The 25188-nt window shown below is 42.2% G+C and overlaps 2 protein-coding genes and 2 non-coding genes across 5 annotated transcripts in view; 3 read left to right on the forward strand and 1 right to left on the reverse strand.

Annotated features, from left to right (window-relative positions):
* Positions 1-14689, reverse strand: part of NDUFS1 (NADH:ubiquinone oxidoreductase core subunit S1) — a 35608-nt gene extending 20919 nt beyond the window's left edge. The window contains exons 1-9 of the mRNA XM_054478848.2: positions 14540-14689; positions 8822-8886; positions 7636-7727; positions 5003-5110; positions 4208-4284; positions 2941-3022; positions 2719-2849; positions 2090-2275; positions 81-215 (exon numbers count right to left, since the gene is read on the reverse strand). Of these exons, the coding sequence (XP_054334823.1) occupies positions 81-215; positions 2090-2275; positions 2719-2849; positions 2941-3022; positions 4208-4284; positions 5003-5110; positions 7636-7727; positions 8822-8882 (872 nt within the window). The 5' untranslated portion in view covers positions 8883-8886; positions 14540-14689. The remainder of the gene's footprint in view (positions 1-80; positions 216-2089; positions 2276-2718; positions 2850-2940; positions 3023-4207; positions 4285-5002; positions 5111-7635; positions 7728-8821; positions 8887-14539) is intronic.
* Positions 14690-15124: 435 nt separating this feature from the next.
* Positions 15125-18120, forward strand: EEF1B2 (eukaryotic translation elongation factor 1 beta 2). 2 transcript variants are annotated; one of them, XM_054478850.2, is made up of 6 exons: positions 15125-15258; positions 15791-15913; positions 16549-16675; positions 17234-17300; positions 17685-17810; positions 17921-18120. In XM_054478850.2, the coding sequence occupies exons 1-6, from the start codon at positions 15179-15181 to the stop codon at positions 18073-18075; spliced, it is 678 nt and encodes a 225-aa protein (XP_054334825.1). In that variant the 5' UTR covers positions 15125-15178; the 3' UTR covers positions 18076-18120. The 2 variants fall into 2 exon arrangements, with proteins under 2 accessions (XP_054334825.1, XP_063503881.1); XM_063647811.1 differs by lacking the exon at positions 17685-17810.
* Positions 17077-17155, forward strand: LOC129032254 (small nucleolar RNA SNORD51). Its single transcript, XR_008501269.1, has one exon. It is a non-coding gene; the product is annotated as a small nucleolar RNA SNORD51 (small nucleolar RNA).
* LOC129032257 (small nucleolar RNA SNORA41) lies at positions 17426-17555 on the forward strand. The gene has a single exon (XR_008501272.1). It is a non-coding gene; the product is annotated as a small nucleolar RNA SNORA41 (small nucleolar RNA).
* Positions 18121-25188: the final 7068 nt, after the last annotated feature.

Here is a 25188-nt window from a genome sequence, read left to right on the forward strand (position 1 = left end):
TAAAAGATAATTCTTTAAAATTATTATAAAATTTACATTAAATAAACTGTAAAAGTTAAGGAAAACAATATAGCATATACCTGGTTTTATCAGAGATCCACTCTTCATTGATATCCTCATGCATACGTGGCAAAATCCTCATCACTTCTCCAGTTCTTGTGCTAACCACAATATTACTTCCAACCGCATCCATTACATCAATGGATTCTGTCTTTCTGAGAAACACATACGGTGTTTACTATGGTGCTTTTGAGAATAAAGAAAGTTTCTGTTACCTGGTTTACCAAAAAAAATTTTTTACAATTAATTCCCTTTCTGAATTACTTTAAAAAATGAAGCTTAGAGGAACTGCAATTAAATAAAAGAACCTCCACCTTTTTTTTGCCATGGGGTCTCACTCTGTTGCCCAGGCTAGAGTGGCATGATCATAATTCACTGCAGCCTAGAACTCCTGGGCTCAAACTATCCTCTCACCACATTTTAAAAATTTTTTGTAGAGGCAGTGTCTCATTATGTTGACCAGGCTGGTCTTGAACTCCTGGTCTCAAGCAATCATCCCACCTTGGCCTCCTAAAGGGTGGGATTATGTGTGAGCCACTGCTCCTGGCACACCCACATTTGAACACACAAATTTCTGGCACAGTAAGGAAGGCTTTACAACTATTATCTGACACAGAAGCTAGTTTGAAGGGGCTCTACCTAGCCAAATCTGAGACGATTCAACAAGAGGGGCAGGATTTCTGTCTATGGGAGATTAAGGAGCTCAAAAAACCTTCCCACGGAAAAGCAAAAGTAAAGCTGGCCAAAAATGACAAAACCCACCATTTCAGCAGTTTAGAAATCTAAACACATACAACAATGTGCGAAGCTTTTATGCACTGAAAAACTGGTGGCTGGGCTCGGTGCTGCTCCTATGCTCCTCTCCACCCCCTCAAAATGGAATTTCTTTGAGGCCGGGGCAGGCTGTGAAGATGAGAACTTCTTTGGTACAGATAGAAACAACTCACTTAATTTGGAGCACTAGGCAAACTTGTTTGTGGAGGTGATGCTTTGGAGGTCATCGTAGCTGAGGATAGCCAAGATTTTACTAGCCTAAGTTTGTAGTGGTAATTGCGGCAAGCATTCCTAGCAGAGGCTGCTACGTGTACAGGTGAAACTAGAGAGAGCTCAACCTATTCATAAACTCCTGGATAACTCTGAGACCCAAAGGGCCCAGTGCAAAGTAATGGCTGGGCAGACTTGAAAACAGCCTGAACTTTGAATATGCTCCTCCATCCACAAACAGATCCACTGGCAAAGAACATAACTCTTATTAGGTCAAGGTGTTTGAAGTACAATTATACCTGACTACTAAACTATGCAGACACAGGGGAACTCCTAAGAAGCCTCACTTAAAAATAAAACCAAGAATATTAAAATATGTTCAAAGAACCAAAGAAAATCATGTTTAAAAACTGAAGGGGATGTATGACAACCACGAATCAGCAAGTAGAGATTCTCAGTAAGGACACAGAATTATACAGAAACAAAAAGCCAAATCCCAAGTTGAAAAGTATAAAGTTTAAAATTGGATGATAATTTGTTATGTTTTAAGAACCTTAAAAATATTCACACCTCTTGCATCTATCTACTCCATTTCTTGGTTTAATCAGGAGAATGAGAGATATACACAGAAATTCATAAACAGCAATATTTTTTACAGATTTGTAATCATAAAGAAATATCCAAGCCAAATGTCTATTAGCAGAAACTGGTTAAATAACATGACATTCCTCATAGTTGAAAACTTAATAAACAACAACATAGGAGACTATAAATTTAAAATATCAACACTATTAAACTCCTTGGAGGAACACATGAAAAAAATAATTCTGTGGTTGAGTACTTTAGAATTAATTTCCAAGAAAACTACAGTTAATTTGCACAGGCTCAATCCATTCTAACTACTTACCTTCTATTTAAAGGGTTTTACATAAACAAAGTCAACAGACCAAAACAACTGAAACCCAGGAAGAAAATGAACCTTAATATTTTTTTGAATAGTAATGAATTAAGACAAAAAAACAAATTGTCATAAAATAAAAGATACCTTGTTTCCCAAGGCCGGGCAGTAAAGGCATAGGGCTTAGAGGTTAGGGCACCTACAGGGCAGATATCAATGATATTCCCAGACAGTTCAGACATGAACATCTTTTCAATGTATGTGCCAACTTGCATATCATTTCCTCTGCCTGTTGTTCCCAAATCATCTACTCCTGCAATCTCACTTGCAAACCTACAAGATAAAAAATGTGCCATCAATGGTCAAGTCCAGCAAAATTATTTCCTTTCTTATTCATGATCACAAAGAGATGATTTTCAAAACACTAAAAAGAAATGAGTATATTTTCAAAGGTGAGCACAGTCCTAGAATAAAAAATAATGAAATGTTTACATTTAATTGAGGTGTAACACACATGCAGAAACTTGTACAAATCATATGTGTACAACTCAGAAAGTTATGAGTGAAAGCAAATGCTTATAGATTTTAATTTTTAAATCCACCTGAAGTTGGTACTAAATGAAAGTGAACTTATTTTATTCATATATCAGAAACAGCATCCCTCTTCTCCCACCCAACAAAAGTAGCCATTCTTTCTAATGTTATTATTCATCAAATTGTGACTATTACGTATACAATTATATTCTATAATAGAAGAAAAAAGGAAAAAAAGTTACCTGATGCAGCGAGTACACTGTATACATCTTGTCATGATGGTCTTTACCAATGGCCCAATGTTCTTGTCTTCCACAGCACGCTTCCCCTCTAAAAATCGGCTCCTATCATTTCCAAACATCATGGACTGGTCCTTAAGTAGATTATGAAAGAGTCAATCTAATGCTGCTAATAAAATTAAAATCTGAGACAACCAAAAAGATTGACAGAATTCTACTACATACCTGCAGATCACATTCACCTCCCTGGTCACAAATAGGACAGTCCAATGGGTGATTTGCTAATAAGAACTCCATCACACCTTCCCTGTATGAAAATTGTAACATAAAATGACTCTCAAATACACACACTGACATTAACTGCTGGCACTCAAAATGACCTATAGACTTTATTAATTTTTTTTTTTTTGAGATGGTGTCTTGCTCTGTTGCTCAGGATGGAGTGCAGTGGCACAATCTTGGCTCACTGCAGCCTCCTGCCTCTGCCTCTCGGGTTCAAGCGATTCTCTTGCCTCAGCCTCCCGAGTATCTAGGATTACAGATGCCCACCACCACACCTGGGTAATTTTTGTATTTTTAGTAGAGGCAGAGTTTCATCATGTTGGTCAGGCTGGTCTCGAACTCCTGACCTCAAGTGATCCTCCTGCCCTGGCATCCCAAAGTGCTAGAATTACAGGCGTGAGCCACTGTGCCAGGCCCACCTATAGGCCATTTAAACAACCTTCATAGATGTTTATTTTTTTATACAATTAATAGTAATTTTACATTTAATATCAGAAATGCCAATTATCTATCATTCTGGTAATATTTTTTTAAGAGACGAGGTCTTGCTATGTTGCCCAGGCTGGCCTCGAGCTCCTGGGCTCAAGTGATCCTCCCAAGTATCATTCTGGTAGTATTAAACACACAATCTGGAAAATGCTTAGAGGAGCCTAGAATAAAGTATCATTACAGAACATAGAAAATTATGATTTTTGGTCAGGTTTGGTGGCTCACGTCTGTAATCCCAGCACTACGGGAGGGAGGCTGAGGCAGGATGATCACTTGAGGCCAGGAGTTCGAGACCAGCCTGGACAACATAGTGAGACCTCGTTTCAAAAAATTAAGAAAATTGTAACTTTTAACAATACCAAATGATCAAAAGTTGCTGAATGGTCCTCAGAAAATATTCACATTAATTCAAAACAAAAACAAACACAATCAATCCCAGTACAGTATAGTAATAGCTTAGTAAGTCCAGATTCACCCTCATCACAAGTTGAGCAAGTTACTAAAGAAGGATTTTTAATGCTGATCCTAAAGCTCAATACCATAAACTCCTGACTTGGCCTTCTCTACTATGTAGTACTCACTTCTATTGCTCCTAGAAGCTGAGCACACCAACTTCTTCCGAGTTTGATATTAAATTCTTAATCTATGGGAAGGTCTAAATACTAAAATGTGCAATTTTCTGCTTTATGAAAGGGTACTACGTTGAATAACAATAAAGTACCTGGCTTTTTTGGATTTTTCTGAGTTTGTTAAGATATTCCAACCCTTCATTACTGGCATGGCACAAGCAGCTACAACCTGGGATTTCAATGAAAAAAAAAATGTGTATTTGTATTTATTTGTGATTACAAGCAACTCAATATATAAAAATGTTAAATTATATAAAAACATTAAATTATACATTTGATAACAGGCAAAGAATAGGGTATTTTTAAAAACTGAATTTTTTTAAGTTTTCATATTCATAATATGATGATCTAGTACTTTGCATTTATCTCAGAAATAAAACATCCTGGTTTTTAGGTTTATTCTAATAGTCAATGCAATTTTTTATTCTGCTCTGAAATAGAACACCAAATAACTGCTTTGATTAGCAGGCACTATTGAATAAAAAAATTGCATACACCAAAATGAAATTAAACTACTGAAAGTGAACTTCTTCCCTGCAACCCTTTTCTCTACTAAAAATGGCAGGGTGTCAGCACTTTTAATGTGCTACTTGGCAACTCTACATCCTGGTTATATATTATACAGCCATTTGGAAATACAGCTATAAATCATCTTTAATTTCTAGATATGTTACAATTATATGACACATGTGTTTGTAAAGCACTTCCATCTATGTGTTTCCAGTTTTGAAATGAAGAGAATCAATTGTACAAAAGAATTAAATTTATAGATAGAAGTAAAGAGGGCTAGGTTCTCCACTACAATATTGATTCTAAATAAAGTTTGCTGCAAGATTTAAAGTTTTCTACCTTCTACAGCATGGTGTAGAATTTTAGGTATCAAGTACCTTAGGGGCTTTCTCAATTTCAACAAGGCACATCCTGCAGTTTCCAGCAACAGACAACCTTTCATGATAACAGAATCGAGGGATCTGCATGCCAACCTTCTCACAAGCCTAGAAGTATAAAAAAAAAAAAAAAAAAAAAGCATTAGAATAATCTGACTTCACTGCTATTATTGCTGAAACACACACATACAGCATCTTATTATATCTATCTATCTATCTATCTATCTATCTATCTATCTATCTATCCTTAATTCATTCTTATTTCAGTCCCTTTCTTTGCCTTTGATTCTAACCCCTGTCTCCTCTGAAGCTGCCTCAGAGGATCTCAGGATCCTTGGCATGACTTCACCTTATGGGGAAGAAACTGGATAAAGTATCCTTCCACTGTGCAGAAGACTTGACTTCCCACGTCCATTTTGAACCATTGTCCACAATGTCCCCAGTGGTTTCATACCTGGACTTCTTTGCCTCACTCCCCTCCTTTGGATTAGAGATTTCACTACACACTATCTAGCTGGCCATCTGTCTTTGGCTGCTATATCCTACCTAGGACTCACCTCCCACTGTGGCTGAAGGTTTTCCCAGTTCCTGTTTGCCCAGTAAGGGGGATTACCCCTGCTCTACCAATTATCACCTACCCTGCTCTGCAATTTCTTCCTCCTTTTAGTCTATAAACATGTTCAAATTTCCTCTAGAGTTAGTTCCTCCATCCTCAGCCTTAATTCTAAAGCAATCTCATCAATTTCCAGTGTTTAAACTATTTAGTTAGCAAAAATGTGTTGAGTCTTTCCTTTGTGCAGGATGCAGGTATAGTAGTGAACAAGACAGATAGTGTCCCAGCCTTCATCCTAGCTGACATTCCTTATGATGATTATGTCCAAACCTTAATCTGCAGCCGTGTTATACCTCCACTTCTCCAAGCTTCTGATTTACAGGCATTTGCATGTGTATGTTCCACAGACAGCTTAAATTCAAATGATTTCTCTCCCCTCTATATGCTCCAAAATAACCTAACAAATGCAGAAACCCACAAGAATTCCTCTGGTCTCTTTGAATTCTAAAGAACTATTTGTCTGTGTCTCTACTGAAACTTCTTTTGTGTTTTTTTTTTCTCACTGTTAAAGCAATATTGGCAAGTTCTGTACAACAGGGGAAAAAATTCCTTGGGTCTTCATCATTCCTGAAGGCCTGTCTACATTTCATTCTCCCTTGAATCTACTCTCTTGTTTTCATTCCCATCGCCACTATCTATTTTAGGGCTTTCGTAGTATCCTGTCCCAATAATACAAAATGCTTTTTCCTTGTCTCTTATTCCAGTCTTGCTATTCTCCAAACGATCATCCTCTACAGTCACTGTCACCCTGCTTAAATAGGCAACAAAACTCCTGATGGATCAAAATATAAGCTCTTCTGCATAGCAGATACTGTATTTCATGACTGGACCTTCCCTTCCTCAATAACTTGATTTCCTGTGATCTCATCTTCTACTTATACCTTATGTTTCATCAATATTAAACTATTTGAAGCCTTCAAAACATGACAAGCTATCTGCCTTAACTTTTTCCATAGGAAATGCAAGCATGTCCTTCTTGTTCACAATATGAACATACCTGTTCATCCTTTAACACCTTCTCAGGGATGACCTGAGGCACCCAATATCTCTTTCTACTACCTCCTATCCCTGCCACAACTTTTCACTGTACCTTGAACATACATTTATTATATATCATATTTTGTGCTTTCATGTCTGTGACTGGCAGATAGTCTAGAAATTACTGCTAAAATGAACAAAGAACATTTGGATCTGTGACAACTTACAAATGGAGTGAAGCATCACTTCTCTATGACCAATTTATTATTTCTGGAGGAATATGAAGAAATACTTAGAGCATGAATGTAAGCACATGCTACCCTCCGCTTACCTGCTTTGTAGGATATATTCCTATGAATATTACTAATCACAGAAAGGTTATATGAAAATGAAAAGCATTAAGCAGGCCCACAACAAATGAAGGTTATTTTTTCACAAACTTACCTATCTTAACTAATTTAAGTTACTTCAAATTTCTTTTCTTTTTTTTTTTTTTTTTTGAGGCAGAGTCTTGTTCTGTTGCCCAGGCTGGAGTGCAGTGGCACGATCTTGGCTCACTGCAACCTCCGCCTCCTGGGTTCAAGCAATTCTCCTCCCTCAGCCTCTAGAGTAGCTAGCTGGGATTACAGGTGCACGCCACGATGCGCAGCTAATTTTTTGTATTTTTAGTAGAGAAGGGGTTTCACCGTGCTGGCCAGGCTGGTCTAGAACTCCTGAATGATCCACCCACCTCGGCCTCCCAAAGTGCTGGGATTACAGGCATGAGCCACCGTGCTTGGACTTCAAATTTCTTAATGGGTATTCATTTGGAATGTAGAAGTGAAACAAAAGAACTACCATAATTCACTAAAAATGCCACAAACAAATATATGATAGCTCACTTTGAAATGCCAAGATTTAAAATGAAATAATTTTAATATAACTTTGCTATATTTATAGTTATTTTAAAGAATTATTTACTAATAATCAGTATAAAGGAAATAAATTGGTATTTTTAAAAAAATCAGAACACACACACAAAATAGTTAGAATGTATGCCTACTTGGAGGACGGTCGTTCCTGGTTCCACCATGACAGACTGACCATCAACAAATACTTCAATCAAGTTGCTTGCTGCTGTGGCAGTTGTTCGAACTGACCATCAAAGATATTGAAGTGAAAAACAGATTAACAGTTTATTATAGCAGATGATAATGGATGAATTAACTCTAACTACAAACCTAAAATTTTTCCTTATTATTCCTCTCTATTGCTCTGGATGCAAACTTATGGTTGTCTACTTTTGATAGTAGAGTAGTTTAAACTGAAACTTCTTTCTTCTTCTTTTTTTTTTTTTGAGAGGGAGTCTCACTCTGTCACCCAGGCTGGAGTGCAGTGGCACGATCTTGGCTCACTACAACCTCCACCTCCCCGGCTCAAGTGATTCTCCTGCCTCAGCCTCCCAAGTAACTGGGATTACAGGCACTCACCACCCCGCCCGCTAATTTTTGTATTTTTAGTAGAGACAGGGTTTCGCCATATTGGCCAGGATGGTCTCAAACTCCTGACCTCAAGTAATCCTCCTGCCTCGGCCTCCCAAAGTGCTGGGATTACAGGAGTGAGCCACCATACCCAACTTTAAACTGAAACTGTTAATGCCACTGAAAATATGTTCACGGGAAGATCACTTTTCAAAAACAGAATGTGATATTTCCATTTTGGCATTGATGTGTGTAGTTCCTAATACTTTCTATTCCATGATAATTCCTATAAACTGTTTAAAGTAAAATTATATTCTGAAAATTATTCAACTTAGATCATTTGTTTCTTCTTTTTTTTTTTTTCGAGATGGAGTCTCGATCCGTCTCCCAGGCTGGAGTGCAGTGGCATGATCTTGGCTCTATGCAACCTCCACCTCCTGGGTTTAAGCGATTCTTGTGCCTCAGCCTCCTGAGTAGCTAGGATTACAGGTGTGCACCACCATGCCCAGCTGATTTTTATATTTTTAGTAATGATAGGGTTTCACCATGTTGGCCAGGCTGGTTTTGAATTCTGGGCTTCAAGAAATCCACCTGCCTCAGCCTCTCAAAGTGCTAGGATTACAGGCATAAGCCACCACACCCGGCCTGTTTCTGTTTTTATTTTAAAAAATTATGGGTTTAGGGTCTTTGATAAACTATTCCATAGACTTATAAATTTACAAAAATAAGGTCTAATATCCACGAATGCAAATTTAAGAAAATACTCACCACATCCTTTAGGAGACTTAGAAAGGCCTACTAAGGCCTTTCTTACAGGTATCCTTAACATATTGCTAAAAATAAAACAAAGAATTATATTATTGTAGGAAAAAAACAATCACCAACTGTTTGGTAATGTTTTATGGCTTTAAATTATTTCACACACATTATGTCACTGAACACTCATAGGTTCTGATATTTTCACTTAGTCTGTAGATGAGAATTCTCAGTCTCAGAGATACTGACTTGTACAACGTCAAAGAGCTAAGCAGCAGCAGCTATTGTATACATTTGGACTTTCTAATTCTATGCAGAGAGTTTTGCCATTTTAAAAAAATTACGTAGAAAGGATCAAACTTAAAGCACTACCACACAGTAAAATAAACTGCAAGACTAACAGTGAGCTTATCATTAATGGTTATGTAAAATAAAGTCGTCTTTTCTGCTTTTATTTCCTACCAATACCCATTCTATCATTTCATGTTCTAAGCACAGCTGTCTACTAAATGCTCCTGAGATATTCTGAGATAGCTCACCAGCCCAGGCCTTTGAGATGTCTTGATTGCTATTTTCTGGTACACTTATCTTATAAATTTCCAATTATGTGTTTATAAGCCCGTTCTGCCCTCACTGCATTAATTCCTTGAATTTTTCTATCCTCAGTACCTATCCACCAGGCTGGCACAGAGTAAGCTCTTACACAATGGCTCTCAACTGAGGACAATTTTGCTCCCCAGGGAATATTTAGCAATGTCTGAACACACTGTTGTCACAAACAAGGGGAAGTTACTGACATCTAGTGGGTAGAGGACAAGGTGCTGGCTATTCTACAATGTACAGGACAGTGTCCCACAATAAAGATAATTATCCAAAGTGTCAACAGTGCTGAAGTTGAGACACTGCTCTAAAAGACTTGCTGAATTACTGAAATAAATGGGGGTGGATTATATAAACACCACGACTTAAAGACACACAAAACAGAAAAGTTACCAAAACTTTTTATTTGTTTTGTTTGTTTCGTTTGTTTTTGAGATGGAGTCTCGCCCTGTCGCCCAGACTGGAGTGCATTGGTGCAATCTTGGCTCACTGCAACCTCCACCGCCTGGATTAATGCAATTCTCCTGCCTCAGCCTCCTGAATAGCTGGGATTACAGGCACCCGCCATCATGCCCGACTAATTTTTTGTATCTTTAGTAGAGACAGGGTTTCACCATGTTGGCCAGGCTGGTCTCGAACTCCTGACCTCATGATCTGCCCATCTTGACCTCCCAAAGTGTTGGGGTTAAGGTGTGAGCCACCGCGCCCAGCCCTTTTTTCTTTTTTTTTTTTGAGATAGAGTCTTATTCTGTTGCCCAGGCCTAAGTGCAGTGGCACGATCTCGGCTCATTGCAACCTCTGCCTCCTCGGTTCAAGTGATTCTCCTGCCTCAGCCTCCAGAGTAGCTGAGACTACAGGCATGCACAACCACGCCAGGCTAATTTTTGTATTTTAATTAATTAATTTATTTATTTATTTATTGAGACGGAGTCCCGCTCTGTCGCCCAGGCTGGAGTGCCGTGGCGCGATCTTGGCTCACTACAATCTCCGCCTCCCAGGTTCAAGCGATTCTCCTGCCTTGGCTTCCTGAGTAGCTGGAACAGGTACGTACCACCATGCCAGGCTAATTTTTTGTATTTTTAGTAGAGACAGGGTTTCACCATGTTAGCCATGATGGTCTCCAACTCCTGACCTCATGATCCAGTCGGCTCAGCCTCCCAAAGTGCTGGGATTACAGGAGTGAGCCACTGGGCCCAGCCTATTTATTTATTTTTAAGGCGGGGTCTTGCTGTCACCCAGTCTCACTCTGTCACCCAGGAGTGCAGTGGCACGATCTCGGCTCACTGCAACCTCCACCTCCCAGGTTCAAGCAATTCTCAGCCTACCGAGTAGTTGGGATTACAGGTGCCCACCACCATGCCTGGCAAATTTTTCTATTTTTAGTAGAGACAGGGTTTCGCCACGTTGGCCAAGCTAGTCCTGAACTCCTGACCTCAGGTGATCCACCTGCCTCGGCCTCCCACAGTGCTGGGATTACACGTGTGAGCCAATACGCCTGGCCAATTTTTTTATTTTTTAGTAGAGATGGGGTTTCGCCATGTTGGCCAGGCTGGTCTCAAACTCTGGACCTCAGGTGATCCACCTGCCTTGGCCTCCCAAAGTGCTAGGATTACAGGCGTGAGCCACCACGCCCGGCCAAGTCACCAAAACTTCTAAACTTTTTTAGTTTTTTTTTTTTTGTCTACTCACTTGATCATATAGGCTAAGCAATGAACTTTCCTTCTATTCACTTGATCATACAGGTTGAGCATCCAAAATCATTTGGAACTTTTAAAGGTATTAAAAATGCCTGTAATCCCAGCACTTTGGTAGGCTGAGGCAGGTGGATCACGAGGTCAAGAGATCGAGACCATCCTGGCCAACATGGTGAAACCCCTTCTCTACTAAAAATAAAAAAAACCGCCGGGCGTGGTGGCAGGCACCTGTAGTCCCAGCTACTCAGGAGGCTGAGGCAGGAGAATGGTGTGAACCCGGGAGGCGGAGCTTGCAGTGAGCCGAGATCACACCACTGCACTCCAACCTGGGCGACAGAGCAACACTCCGTCTCAAAAAAAAAAAAAAAATGCAAATTGGACAGGAGAGGTGGCTCATGCCTGTAGTCTCAACACTTTGGGAGTCCATCACAGGAAGATGGCTTGGGTCTAACAGTTAGAGGCCAGCCTGGGCAACACAGCATGATCCCATCTCTACCAAAAAAAAAAAAAAAAAAAAATTAGCTGGGTGTGGTGGCATGCGCCTGTGGTCCCAGCTTCTCAGGAGGCTGACCTGGGAGGATGGCTTGAGCCCAGGTGTTTGAGGTTACAGCGAGCTACAATCATGCCACTGCACTCCAGCCTGGGTGACAGAATAAGACTCTGTCTCAAAAAAAAAAAAAAAAAAAAGCAAATTACGTGATTAGAACGTATTAAAAAATTTCAACATTAAAGTTTGAATAGTTGCAATAGTATTGAATAACAGTACATATACAGAGGTTTTAAGCACAAAATTCTGCATACTTATCATAGATGATGTATAACAGGAAATTTCATTCATAAATTTCATTAATTAAGAATATGTGATACTGAATTTGCAAACATCAAACCTGTTTCCTGCTAGTGAGTAATTTTTGGTAAATCAGTTTCTGGTTCTTTACTTATAGAGCAGGAAGAAAACAATACTTTCTAGACAATGAGCTATTAGTAGGGGCTCAACAAATGCCAGTTAAAGCTGAATTCAACTTAGGCAATACTGGCCACTGACAATCAGTATGTGTGTGTGTTTTGAGACACAGTCTCACTCTGTCGCCCAGGTTGCAGTGCAATGGTGTGATCTTGACTCACTGCAACCTCCGCCTCCCAAGTTCAAGCAATTCTCTTGCCTCCCAAGTAACTGGGATTACAGGCACCTGCCATCACGCTCGGCTAATTTTTGTATTTTCAGTAGAGAAGGGGTTTCGCCATGTTGGCCAGGCTGGTCTCAAACTCCTGACCTCAGGTGATCCACCTGTGTATACCTCCCAACGTGCTGGGATTACAGACATGAGTCACCGCGCCTGGCAGACAACCAGTTTTAAAGTACTCTTTCTTTGAGCTCTTTTTCTTTAGTACCAGTACACAGTGTGTAGATATTTTTATTGTTCTACTTACTAAACTGTAGGTTAGTAATCAATTTTAGTACCTACCAGACTGTAAGCTCCTTGAGGACAAAGAATTTGGACATTTCCCTTTTTTGAAGACCTAGCACAGGACCCTTATGAAAATAAACACCAAACAGTCTTATCACCAAGTTCTAGAACTAGAGTAGCATCTGTCCTATTAAAAACTACTGATGGCATAAATGTAAACCTAAACTTACTCCATTAGAGCACTGACAGATTTGAAATCAACAATCAGTATTTCATACAATTTTAAAACTTTAATACTTGTTTATCTCCAGTGCGATATAAAACTAGTACTCAATTTGGATAGGAAATCAACTAGAACTAGACTGTTGACATCTAGCAATAAAGCATAGCCCAACGTAAGAAATACAGATTTGCAACACTTCGATATGTGCTTTGAACATTGATATGCCAAGTAGCAATAGAAATAATTATCTCTTTAGATGGAAAAGTGTTATGACTAATCATTTCTAAAACTAGACTGGATACTTTTCCGTATAGGGACTATACTATTCCACGTTCTCCAATATGGATCCATCCATTTACTTCTTGCCTTCCAAGGTACCACCCTATCCCAATCCACCATCACTCCTTGCCTGGAGTATTTCAATAGCTTCTTTTTTTTTTTTTTTTTGAGACAGAGTCTTGCTCTGTCACCCAGGCTGGAGTGCAGTGGTGCGATCTCAGCTCACTGCAAGCCCCGCCTCCCGGGTTCACGCCATCCTCCTGCCTCAGCCTCCCAAGTAGCTGGGACTACAGGCGCCTGCCACCACGCCTGGCTAATTTTTTGTATTTTTAGTACAGACGGGGTTTCACCGTGTTAGCCAGGATGGTCTCGATCTCCTGGCCTTGTGATCGGCCCGCCTCGGCCTCCCAATGTGCTGTGATTACAGGCGTGAGCCACCGCGTCCGGCCTTCAATAGCTTCTTAACAGGTCACCAAGCTTCCACACTATTCCCACACAGCCCCTCCCGTCTTGCCACCAGCTGTGACCTCAGACTGAAATGCTCTTCCCTGGCCCCTCCTTATCCTTCACATCTTGGCTTAAAAGCCTTTTCTCAGTTTCATTGACCAGCCTATCTAACATTTCCTGACGATTCCCCCAGCATATCACCCATTTTGTTCTTCTTTACGGACTCATTTCTGGCTCGTAGTAAAAGTTCAATAACTGTTAAGTGAACTGAATCTCTAATTTCTGGTCGTTAATTTGTAGAGACCACTTTCCCGGATTTAAAAAGTGCAGGTGCTCTGGCAGTCTTAAGTCGGTGAAAACAAGAATATTCCGCAAAACAAAAATAACTTGTTTATTCATCAAAAACAGTTATCGTTACACTTCTATACTGTCAATTTGTGTGTGAACAGTTGTGTCTGATCCAAGACCTTACAGTACAAGCATTAGATCCCAATAACCTGTAAACAACGTTTTGTTATTTGCAATGCAACCCTGGGCTAACTTTTCAAAAGTTGTTTTTCTCAATTTCCCGTTAGTGAAAGGAATAAAAAAATGCTGTCCCACGTCAATGGACAAAAGAAACAAGGACAACAAACAGAGGCGTGAGCCACTGCTAACACAACAGCGACCAATCATGCACTGTACCAGGCGTATAAAAATCTCGGGGGAAAGGCTCAGTCTTAAGGTCTGAGTCATCGGACACTGGTCCTCTCCCGGGGAATAAAACGGCCTCCTCCTCTGGGAGGGAAACGTCCTGAATTTTCCCTGCAGAGGGAAGGTTGCCTGCAAGCCTGCATTCGGGCCAGCGTTCCCGAGGACCCCCTGATCCTCATCTTCTTTTCTGCTTCATCAGACCAGAGACCGTGGCTAAAAGCCCCCCATCTGCCGGCTCTCAGGGGCTTCCGAGGCGGCGGGGCGGGAGGCGGCGCCCAGTCAAGGACAAGAGAAGACTAAGTCGCGTGGGCCAAAGGAAACAATCCCGTCAACAAATAAGCCTCTGGCCGACGCACTCACCCTTCCCATCCATACAAGACCTCACCTTCTCCCCGGAGCCGCGGAGGCTGTTCTGCTAAACTGTCTGGACCACAACGACCCCGTCGGAGGCCGGGTCGCTTACTCAATATGGCGGCCTCAGCTAACTCTGTCAGCTGGGCCTGGAGAACGGAAAGCCCGGAGGGACTAGAATCCTTGCATTCGACAAGTTTGTCGGCAATTTCCGTCAGCCGACCAGAGGGTGGAGCTGAGGTCGGCCCAGTCCGGAGGCGGGAAGGACAACTTGGACCCGCAGTTCCGCCGGAAGTGGCCCCAGCCTCGAGGCCGAGCGTCTTCGGTCATCTCCGGCGCTTCTAGGGGCGGTTCCCGTCAACTTCGGGAGCCGTGGAGGTATGAACTTAAGACATGCCTATTTTATTAATTTATTTCCAAACGCAACGAAAGGTCCATGGACAATTTGTGGGCCATTTAATTCAGAGCCCCCAATTCGTACGTGGAGAAGTGGGAATGCTAACGTACTTTGACCTTTAACCTTCGGTCCGGCGCGGTGGAGGGAAACGCCTCCGTCTCTATATAAGGAATTTTCCGGCCTCTTCGGGCCCTTTTTCCTCTCTTCAGCGCGGGGCGCCCACAACTTGCGCGCTGTCTTTCTGCTGCTCCCCAGCTCTCAGATACAGCCGACACCATGGGTTTCGGAGACCTGAAAAGCCCCGCCGGCCTCCAGGTGCTCAACGATTACCTGGCGGACAAGAGCTACATCGAGGGGTGAGCGGACGGGCTCAGTCGGGGTGGTGGGGAGGTTTCTCCGCCCCGGGCCGGGGCCACGTGGCTCAGCGTGTCGGCTGCCGCGGGAGGGAGGGAGGCCGGGCCCCGGGGCCCTTTCAAAGGGGAGGGGAAAGCGCCCCGTTGCGGTCTCTCAAGGCCCTCGTGTGGGGCGATCCCGGCCTCCGGGGAGCGGTTCACGAGCAAAGAAAGGTTAAAATGTGCTTATTTACACTTAATTCAGCCAGGTGTTTGTTTGCGCGTCGCTGCCCAATTAATACGTGTTAAGTTGTAGATAGAGCAACGCTTGACATTGCAGTATTTGAGGTCTACTAAGTGGCAGACATTTCTCAGGATAGCGCGGTAACCCAAGCATAGGGTTTGATTTGAAGGAGCTAATAAGAAAAGAAAAGCATTAAAACAACCCTACTGGGGTTAGTGCCCACTAATTAATGTGATGCATACAGCATTTATTATTTATTCGCTGGCGTTTGTTTTTCAAAGGTGTGTGTGAATGTTTCTGTGTCATTGGCAGGTATGTGCCATCACAAGCAGATGTGGCAGTATTTGAAGCCGTGTCCGGCCCACCGCCTGCCGACTTGTGTCATGCCCTACGTTGGTATAATCACATCAAGTCTTACGAAAAGGAAAAGGCCAGGTAAAATCATCTTTGTATCTAGCTGAAGAATAAGACTGCTCTCGAAGTTTATCAGGATGTTCACATGACAAAACTGGACCCAGGCTACTTTAGTTTTGTTGGGATATTGTAAGCTAAATTTTTCTGTAACCTTAGAAGGCCAAGAGACTGAAGCCCTCCATTTTTTCACAGAACAGGTAGAACATGGACAGCAGCAATTCAACTTTTCCCCACACTGCCCTGCCAATGTGCCTCGACCTTGACCTGGGGGGCCCACCTCTGGGGTGAGAGGGTGGCTCATTCATTCAGTCCTTGGCCATTCTTCTGAAACTGCCAACAAGGGTGGAAGTTTGGGGAAGTGGACTCCAGTTCACTAAGAATGGAACTGAGCATACTTAATGAAATCTCAAACAGAAATGTTCATACTGAAAGAGTAAATCATAGTGAGTATTGAAAATAATGTCTCACATGGTACTAATGCTTGTCGGGTGAGGAGTTGAACACATGACAGTGTTTACCTGGGAGCATGTGAAAGGGTAAATTATGATTGCAAAAGGGATCTAGTGATAAGTAGTGATTAAAACAAGTTATTTTGTATTGTCTGGAAAAGGATGTTATACTAGCTCAATAGTGGTTGAATTTAAATGTTTTTCAAGCCTGCCAGGAGTGAAGAAAGCTTTGGGCAAGTATGGTCCTGCCGATGTGGAAGACACTACAGGAAGTGGAGCTACAGATAGTAAAGATGATGATGACATTGACCTCTTTGGATCTGATGATGAGGAGGTATGGCATCTTCTATAAAGAACTTATCGGCCAGGTGCAGTGGCTCATGCCTGTAATCCCAGCATGTTGGGAGGCTGAGGCGGGTGGATCACGAGGTCAGGAGTTGAAGACCAGCCTGGCCAAGATGGTGAAACCCTGTCTGTACTAAAAATACAAAAAAATGTGGCAGGCATCTGTAATCCCAGCTACTCAGGGGGCTAAGGCAGAGAATTGCTTGAACCTAGGAAGCGGAGGTTGCAGTGAGTCGAGATCGTGCCACTGCATCCAGCCTGGGCGACAGAGCAAGACTCCGTCTCAAAAAACAAAAGAATACATCGATCAGCAATTTTATCAATGTGGTTAAGCCAATTTGCCTGGATTTGAATCCTGGCTTTGATTTATATGCCTTTTTCAAATTCTGACTGGTTGCATGATGAATAAAATCAAATCACCATCTTTCGGCTGAGTTCGTGATGGATTTGCTTTTTTCTGATTCAGCCAGTCTTTGTGGTAACCCCACTAGCTTTAAGCAGAGGAACAACTGGCTTTCTGAAGTGGATACATTTTTTTTCTTTACAGGAAAGTGAAGAAGCAAAGAGGCTAAGGGAAGAACGTCTTGCACAATATGAATCAAAGAAAGCCAAAAGTAGGTCATTTGTTTTTACTTCATTTCGTGATAATGTAGGTAATCTTTTTCAAAGCTTGACCTTGAAGTAATTTCCTCCACATTCCTTGAATAGGTCAATATTTTAAAACCTCCTGTACAGGTTCTTCCACAGCTACTGGTCTGCAGCTGTTCTTATGGTAGCAGTTGTGGCATTCCTCTGTGGGAAAGAAACTGTTAACACAAACACCTCTTTCTTAGCAAAACAGAAAGTGGGTATATGTGTGACAGACACAAGATGTATCTGTAGTTTTGTTTGGCTAAGGAGATAGTCTCAAAACAAATTGAGATGGATTTGTTTGTGTCTTGGAGTAGGGTGAAAAAAATACAATTCATTATTTGAATAATGCTGTTTATTGTTTTTAGAACCTGCACTTGTTGCCAAGTCTTCCATCTTACTAGATGTGAAACCTTGGGATGATGAGACAGATATGGCAAAATTAGAGGAGTGCGTCAGAAGCATTCAAGCAGATGGCTTAGTCTGGGGCTCATGTGAGTTTAGGCTTTGCCTTTTTTTTTGAAACTAACATCTGGAATTTGCATACAGCTTCAACCTTTCTCCACAAGACTTTCTAACTAATTTTTCTTAATGCTCTTTTTAGCTAAACTAGTTCCAGTGGGATACGGAATTAAGAAACTTCAAATACAGTGTGTAGTCGAAGATGATAAAGTTGGAACAGATATGCTGGAGGAGCAGATCACTGCTTTTGAGGACTATGTGCAGTCCATGGATGTGGCTGCTTTCAACAAGATCTAAAATCCATCCTGGATCATGACATTTAAATAAAAGCTTGAAAGATTACCTTTGGCTCTTGAGTATGTTATGTAGGAGGGTGGTGTATATATTCCTTTCATTTTGAGGGAAGGAATTAAATGAATATGTGATTCCTAAATACCACAAATTTGGTTCGGCATTGTTGTTGGAAAATTGCAGTGCAGGCCATGTGTGGTGGTTCATGCCTGTAATCCCAGCAGTTTAGGAGGCTGAAGTGGGTGGATCGAGACCAGGAGGCTGATACCAGCCTGGGCAATGGGGAGAGATTCTGTCCCTACAAAAAATACAAAAATTAGTTGGGCGTGGTCGTGCACCCCTGTATTCCCAGCTATTTGGGAGACTGAGGTGGAAGGGTTGCTTGAGCCCAGGAGGTTGAAACTGCAGTGAGCCAAGGTTGTGCGACTGCACTCCAGCCTGGGTGCCAGAGCAAGGTCCTGTCAAAAGAAAAAAAAAAAATTGTAGTGCAACTTTACCCACTTGTGATGTCCTTAGCAGTGCCTGATGATGTGATTTGTTGTAACCTAGCATCTTCGCACTGGGAACTTGAAGATGTGAGATGTGTGACACTACTAGAAGACACCTAACCCAGAGGAGGGAGGGCTTCCCAGAATTTGGCATGAATTACAACTACGTAACAGGTTACAAATTTAAAATGATGACTCATGATGTAAAGAAACCGTCTTTTAAGTGTTGGGAATGTGATTTGGAGTAGCCCTGTGTCCTGGGAGGGGGATTGTATAGGTAACTGGTTCCGAGGCTTCCCAGAAAAACTTGACTTTGCTGTGAAGACTCATAGGTGCTGGGTTGTAGAGGCGGAATATTTTACTTGGATTTGGAAATCTGATTGGTTCTCATGCTGCAGGTAAATACTGGGATGAGGGTAGTATGTTGAGTAAAGAGTAAAGTATTGGAAACTGTTTAATCTTGACAGGGAATTTGGGGTCTGGCTAACATTTGGTATATTTTTTTTAATAGTAGTTTTACAAAAGCAGTGCTTGGGAATTGCTGCTCTCAAATGATCAAAAAATTTTAGGTCAATTTTTTTTTTTTTTTTTTTTTTTTTGAGATGGAGTCCTGCTCTGTTGCCTGGGCTGGAGTGCAGTGGCGTGATCTCAGCTCACTGCAACCTGCGCCTCCCAGGTTCAAGGAATTCTGCCTCAGCCCCCTGAGTAGCTGGGATTACAGGCATGCACCACCATACCCAGCTAATTTTTCTATTTTTAGTAGATACGGGGCTTCACCATTTTGGTCAGGCTGGTCTCAAGCTCCTGACCTCAGGTGATCTACCCACCTTGGCCGCCCAAAGTGCTGGGATTATAGGCACAAGCCACAATGCGCAGCCCCTAGGTCAATTTTTTAATAGAACTATACAGTGCTATTTCTTCTCTGTCTGATTTTATGTTGTGACTGCCTTGACTGTGGGAAACTATATTATAAGGAAGATTTATTTAACAGATAGATACATTGAATAATACCTCTAAGCAATGTTTATAATCCAACAGCCTAAAAGTCATGGGAGACATTTTCAGGTTGTCATTATCATGAGAGCCAGCAGAGGGCAGCACTACATTTTCTGGAAAACCAGAGAGCCTGGGAATAATGAAAATGCCAAAAGAAAAAAACACAAAAAACAAAAACCATGAATAAATTTAAGTGAATGGTAATAAAAATTCGCAATTATTGACATGGTGAAGGGATTGAGTTCCAAATAGCTTGGCCAAAATATTAAGTATCAGCAGAAGTTTATGATGAAGAAACTAATGATTAATAATTTGTTTAAAGGTGGTCAGAAATTTAGAATAGTCAATACAAACCACAGATGTCTTCAGAATCCTACACTGATGAATGATGAAGCATACCATTTTGAAATCTTGATTCTATACCCTTGAATAAAAAATATTTTGATGGTATCTTTTAACTTCATATTTTAAAAAATAGATGGCTGGATGTGGTGTCTCACACCTGTATTCCCAGCACTTTGGGAGGCCGAGGCAGCTGGATCACGAGGTCAGGAGATCTAGACCATCCTGGCTAACACAGTGAAACCCTGTCTCTACTAAAAATACAAAAAATTAGCCAGGTGTGGTGGCATGCACCTGTAGTCCCAGCTACTTGGGAGGCTGAGGCAGGAGAATCGCTTGAACCCAGGAGGCAGAGGTTGCAGTGAGCTGAGATCGTGCCACTGCACTCCAGCCTGGGCGACAAAAGCGAGACTCCATCTCAAAAGAAAAAAAAAAAAGATAATATACCAACAGTTCAAAATTCAAGAGTATGTACAGTGAAGTCTCTCCTGTCCCCTAGGCCTCCAGTTCCACTCCATCAAAGCAGTGTTAACAGGTTCTTAGTTCTTTCCAGAGCTACTGTAAGCTTATGCATAGACTAATTGTAACATACCACATAGACTTCTACACCTTGCATTTTCCTTATGAAAATGAACACCTTGGGGCCGGGTGCAGTGGCTCACGCCTATAATCCCAACACTTTGGGAGGCCTAGGTGGGCAGATCACAAGGTCAAGATATCCAGACAATCCTGGCCAACATGGTGAAACCCTGTGTCTACTAAAAATACAAAAATTAGCCGGCCGTGGTGGCGCACGACTGTAGTCCCAGCCACTCGGGAGGCTGAGGCAGGAGAATCGCCTGAACCCGGGAAGCGGAGGTTGCAGAGAGCTGAGAGATCACACCACTGCACTCTGTCTCAAAAAAAAAAAAAAAAAAGAGCCAGGTGCGGTGGCTCATGCCTGTAATCCCAGAGGTGGGGGATCACGAGGTCAGGAGTTCGAGACCAGCTTGGGCAACATGGTGAAACCCCATCTCTACTAAAAATACAAAAAAAAAAGAAATGAACACCTTGGAGATTATGCCTTGGATATCCCATTATTAGTACATCCTTATTTAATAGATGCATAATTCATGTTCTCATTTCATAATTCATTTTCTCATAGTTCATTTAGACAGTCTCCTGTTGATTGGATTCTTAGGTTGCTTTTAATGTTTTGTTATTATGGGCAGTGCTGCAGTAGAAAACCCTGATACTCATTTTCTTGAGAGCCAATATACTGAATGAACTGGTTTGTTTTGTTTTGTTTTGTTTTTTTGAGGTGGAGTCTCACTCTGTTGCCTGGGCTGGAGTGCAGTGGTGCTATCTCAGCTCCCTGCAACCTCTGCCTCCCGGGTTCAAGTGATTCTCCTGCCTCAGCCTCCCGAGTAGCTGGGATTACAGGTGCCCGCCACTATGCCCAGCTAATTTTTTGTATTTTTAGTTTGATGAGGTTTCACCATGTTGGCCAGGCTGCCCTCAAACTCCTGACCTTGTGATCCCCACTCCTCAGCCTCCCAAAGTGCTGGGATTACAGGCATGAGCTGCTGCGCCTGGCCCATGAACTTGTTTTAAACCAAGTCTCAGAAGGCACTGGTTTCCAAAGAGATTTTTTTTTTTTTTCCTGTTTCTGGCTTTAGAGTGGAAGGAAGCAAAGATAAAAAAGAGCCTACTTTTTTTTTTTTTTTTTTTTGCATGCCCCATAAATGATTATAATGACTATGAAAGTTTTCTTTCTTTTTTTTTTTTGAGACAGGATCTCAATCTATCATCCAGGCTGGAGTGCAGTGGCACGATCACGGCTCACTGCAGCCTTGAACTCCTAGGCTTAAGCAATTCTGCCTCAGCCTCCTGAGTAGCTGGGACTACAGGCACGTGCCACCATACCCAGCTAATTTTAAAAAATTTGTTTAGAGATGGGGTCTTGCTATGATGCCCAGGCTTTGAACTCCTGGACTCAAGTGATCCTTCCACTTTGGCCTTCCAAGGTACTGGGATTACAGGTGTGAGCCACCGTGTCCAGCCTGAAACAGTATCTTTCATGTTTGGCATCCCTAGCAGAGGGCTGGACAGGGTGGGAACTCAAAACTGATTCCTTCTGTATCACTTTGTTAGATGAAACAAAAAAACATGGAAGAGGAGAAAATTAGCATAGGGAGGCAATTCAAACATAAAATTGTTAAAAATAAAAGTCATTGGTTTGGGGATTAAGCAAATAATCTAAAAGTTCAGAAGGTCAGAGAAGGCTAGAATTGATGAAAAGTTTTTTGGAAGAATCAGATATAAAGATCTGAGAAGTAATTAGACAAATTCGTGAGATTTTGCAGTGTGTGTTTGGAATCTTAGATAGGATGGGGCCAGTCTGTAGACACATTTGAATTACAGACTGGCACATTATATGAGGTTTCCAAACCAGAGAATATTAACGTTAAGACAGCTTTGATCGGGAGGTGATATGAATGAAAGCAAGGAGATCAAATGACTTATAATCCTCACAGATGGAAATGTCTAAATTATGGCATATGTATTCAATGAAATATTTTATAAAATTTATTTTTTTGAGATGGAGTCTTGCTCTGTTGCCCAGGCTGGCGTGCCGTGGCGTGATGTCGGCTCATTGCAACCTCCACCTCCCAGGTTCAAGTGATTCCCCTGCCTCAGCCTCCCTAGTAGCTGGGATTACTTTTGTGCGCCACAATGCCCGGCTAATTTTTGTATTTTTAGTAGAGATGAAGTTTTGCCATGTTGGCCAGGCTGGTCTTGAACTCCTAATCTCAAGTGATCTGCCCATCTCAGCCTCCCAAAGTGCTGGGATTACAGGCATGAGCCACCATGCCCAGCCTAAACTTTATTTTTAAAAGTAAGTCTATAGCAGCATTGAGAAATGCTTGATATTTCATGGACTATTACTATGAAAAGATATGCTTATTTGTCCATGATTATTCAGTAAATATACTAAGTCACTAGTAAGTGACAGAGGAGGAACACAAACCAGGGTCTTCATAGGCCAGTTGATGTGTTGGTAACAGAATACGGAAGGTTCTTCATCCCTGCTTTTAGACAGTTTAATCCTATTTCATCAGTGTAATCCTTGCTTCATATTCTCATGAATATGATGAGGTGAGGTGAGGTGATAAGAAAATATCGTGAGGGATAAGAAAATATCACGTAAGGGTAAACTTTACCTTGTGTAAATTGAGACTTAAACACTAAAACACTGTTCTAAGCGGAGGTTCTCAAACGTCAATTCTTGATGTCTGTCCACTCACAGGCTCAACACTACATGGAAGCTGCCAAGGCTTGAGGCTTGAACCCTCTGAAGCCATGGCCCAAGCTCTACGGTGGACCCTTTCAACCATGGCTGGAGTGGCTGGGATGCAACGCACCAAGTCCCTAGGTTGCATACAGCATGGGGACTCTGGGCCCGGCCCATGAAACCACTTTTTCCTCCCAGGCCTTTGGGCCTTTGGGCCTGTGATAGAAGGGGTGCTGCAAATGTTTTTTTGACATGTCCTAGAGACATTTTTCCCCATTGTCTTGGTGATTAATATTTGGTTCCTCATTACTTATGCAAATTTCTGCAGCCAGCTTGGATTTCTCCTCAGAAAATGAGATTTTCTTTTCTATTGCATTGTCAGGCTGCAAATTTTCCAAACTGTTATGCGCTGCATCCTTATAAAACTGAATGCCATTAACAGCACCCAAGTCACCCCTTGCATGCTTTGCTGCTTAGAAATTTCTTCTGCCATGATATGGTTTGGCTGTGTCCCCACCCAAATCTCATCTTGAATTTCCACGTGTTGTGGGAGGGACCTGGCAGGAGGCAATTGAATCATGGGGGCAGGTCTTTCTCATGCTGTTCTCGTGATACCCAGTCATGGGTATGTTTTACCCATGATTTAGAGTATCTGGTGGGATAAATTTCTAAGCAGCAAAGCATTCAAGAGGTGACTTGAGTGCTGTTAAAGGCATTCAGTTTTATAAGGGAAGCAGAGCATAAAAGTTTGGAAAATTTGCAGCCTGACAATGCAATAAAAAAGAAAATCCCATTTTCTGAGGAGAAAGTCAAGTCAGCTGCAGAAATTTGCATAAGTAACAGGGAGCCGAATGTTAATCACCAAGACAAGGGGAAAATGTCTCCAGGGTACATCAGAGGTCTTCATGGCAGCCCTTCCCATCACAAGCCTGGAGGCCTAGGAAGAAAAAGTGGTTTCGTGTGCTGGGCCCAGGGTCCCTGTGCTGTGTGCAGTCTAGGAACTTGGTGCCCTGTGTCCCAGCTGCTCCAGCCATGGCCGAAAGGGGCTGATGTAGAGCTCGGGCCATGGCTTCAGAGGGTGTAAGCCCCAAGCCTTGGCAGCTTCCATGTGGTGTTGGGCCTTCAAGTGCACAGACATCAAGAATTGAAGTTTGGGAACCTCTGCCTAGATTTCAGATGTATGGAAACACCTGGATGCCCAGGCAGAGGGGCAGGTCCTCATGGAGAACCTCTGTCAGGGTAGTGCAGAAGGGAAATGTGGGGTGGGAGCCCCCATACAGGGTTTCTACTGGGGCACCGCCTAGTGGAGCTGTGAGAAGAGGGCCACTGTCCTTCAGACCCCAGAATGGTAGATCCACTGACAGCTTACACCGTTCGCCTGGAAAAGCTTCAGGCACTCAATGTCAGCCTGTGAAGGCAGCCAGAAGGGAAGCTGTACCCTGCAAAGCCACAGGGGCAGAGCTTCCCAAGACTATGGGAACCTACTACCTCTTGCATCAGCATGACCTGGATGTGAGACATGGAGTCAAAGGAGATCATTTTGGAGCACGTGCCACCACACCCTGCTAATTTTGTATTTGTAGTAGAGACGGGGTTTCTCCATGTTGGTCAGGCTGGTCTCGACCTCCTGACCACAGGTGATCCACCCACCTCGGCCTCTCAAAGTGCTGGGATTATAGGTGTGAGCCACTGTGCCCGGCCTGGACTCTGGCCTTCTGAGTTAATGCTGAAATGAGACTTTGGAGGACTGTTGGGAAGGCGTGATTGGGTTTGAAATGTGAGGACATGAGATTTGGCAGGGGCCGGAGTAGAATGATATGGTTTGGCTATGTCCCCACCCAAATCTCATCTTGAATTTTCATGTGTTGTGGGAGGGACCCAATAGGAGGTAATCGAACCATGGGGCAGGACTTTCTTGTGCTATTCTCGTGATAGCGAGTAAGTCTCACAAGATCTGACGGTTTTACAAAGGGGAGTTTCCCTGTGCAAGCTCTCTTGTCTGCCCCAAGTGAGACATGC

Source organism: Pongo pygmaeus, chromosome 11 (genome assembly GCF_028885625.2).
Source record: "Pongo pygmaeus isolate AG05252 chromosome 11, NHGRI_mPonPyg2-v2.0_pri, whole genome shotgun sequence".
Classification (NCBI taxonomy): domain Eukaryota; kingdom Metazoa; phylum Chordata; class Mammalia; order Primates; family Hominidae; genus Pongo; species Pongo pygmaeus.

Coding starts and splice junctions, on each gene's coding strand:
- EEF1B2 (XM_054478850.2), top strand. CDS start 15,179: ATGGGTTTCGGAGACCTGAAAAGCCCCGCCGGCCTCCAGGTGCTCAAC. Junction 15,259..15,790: donor GACAAGAGCTACATCGAGGG/GTGAGCGGACGG, acceptor TGTCATTGGCAG/GTATGTGCCATCACAAGCAG. Junction 17,811..17,920: donor TGGCTTAGTCTGGGGCTCAT/GTGAGTTTAGGC, acceptor TGCTCTTTTTAG/CTAAACTAGTTCCAGTGGGA.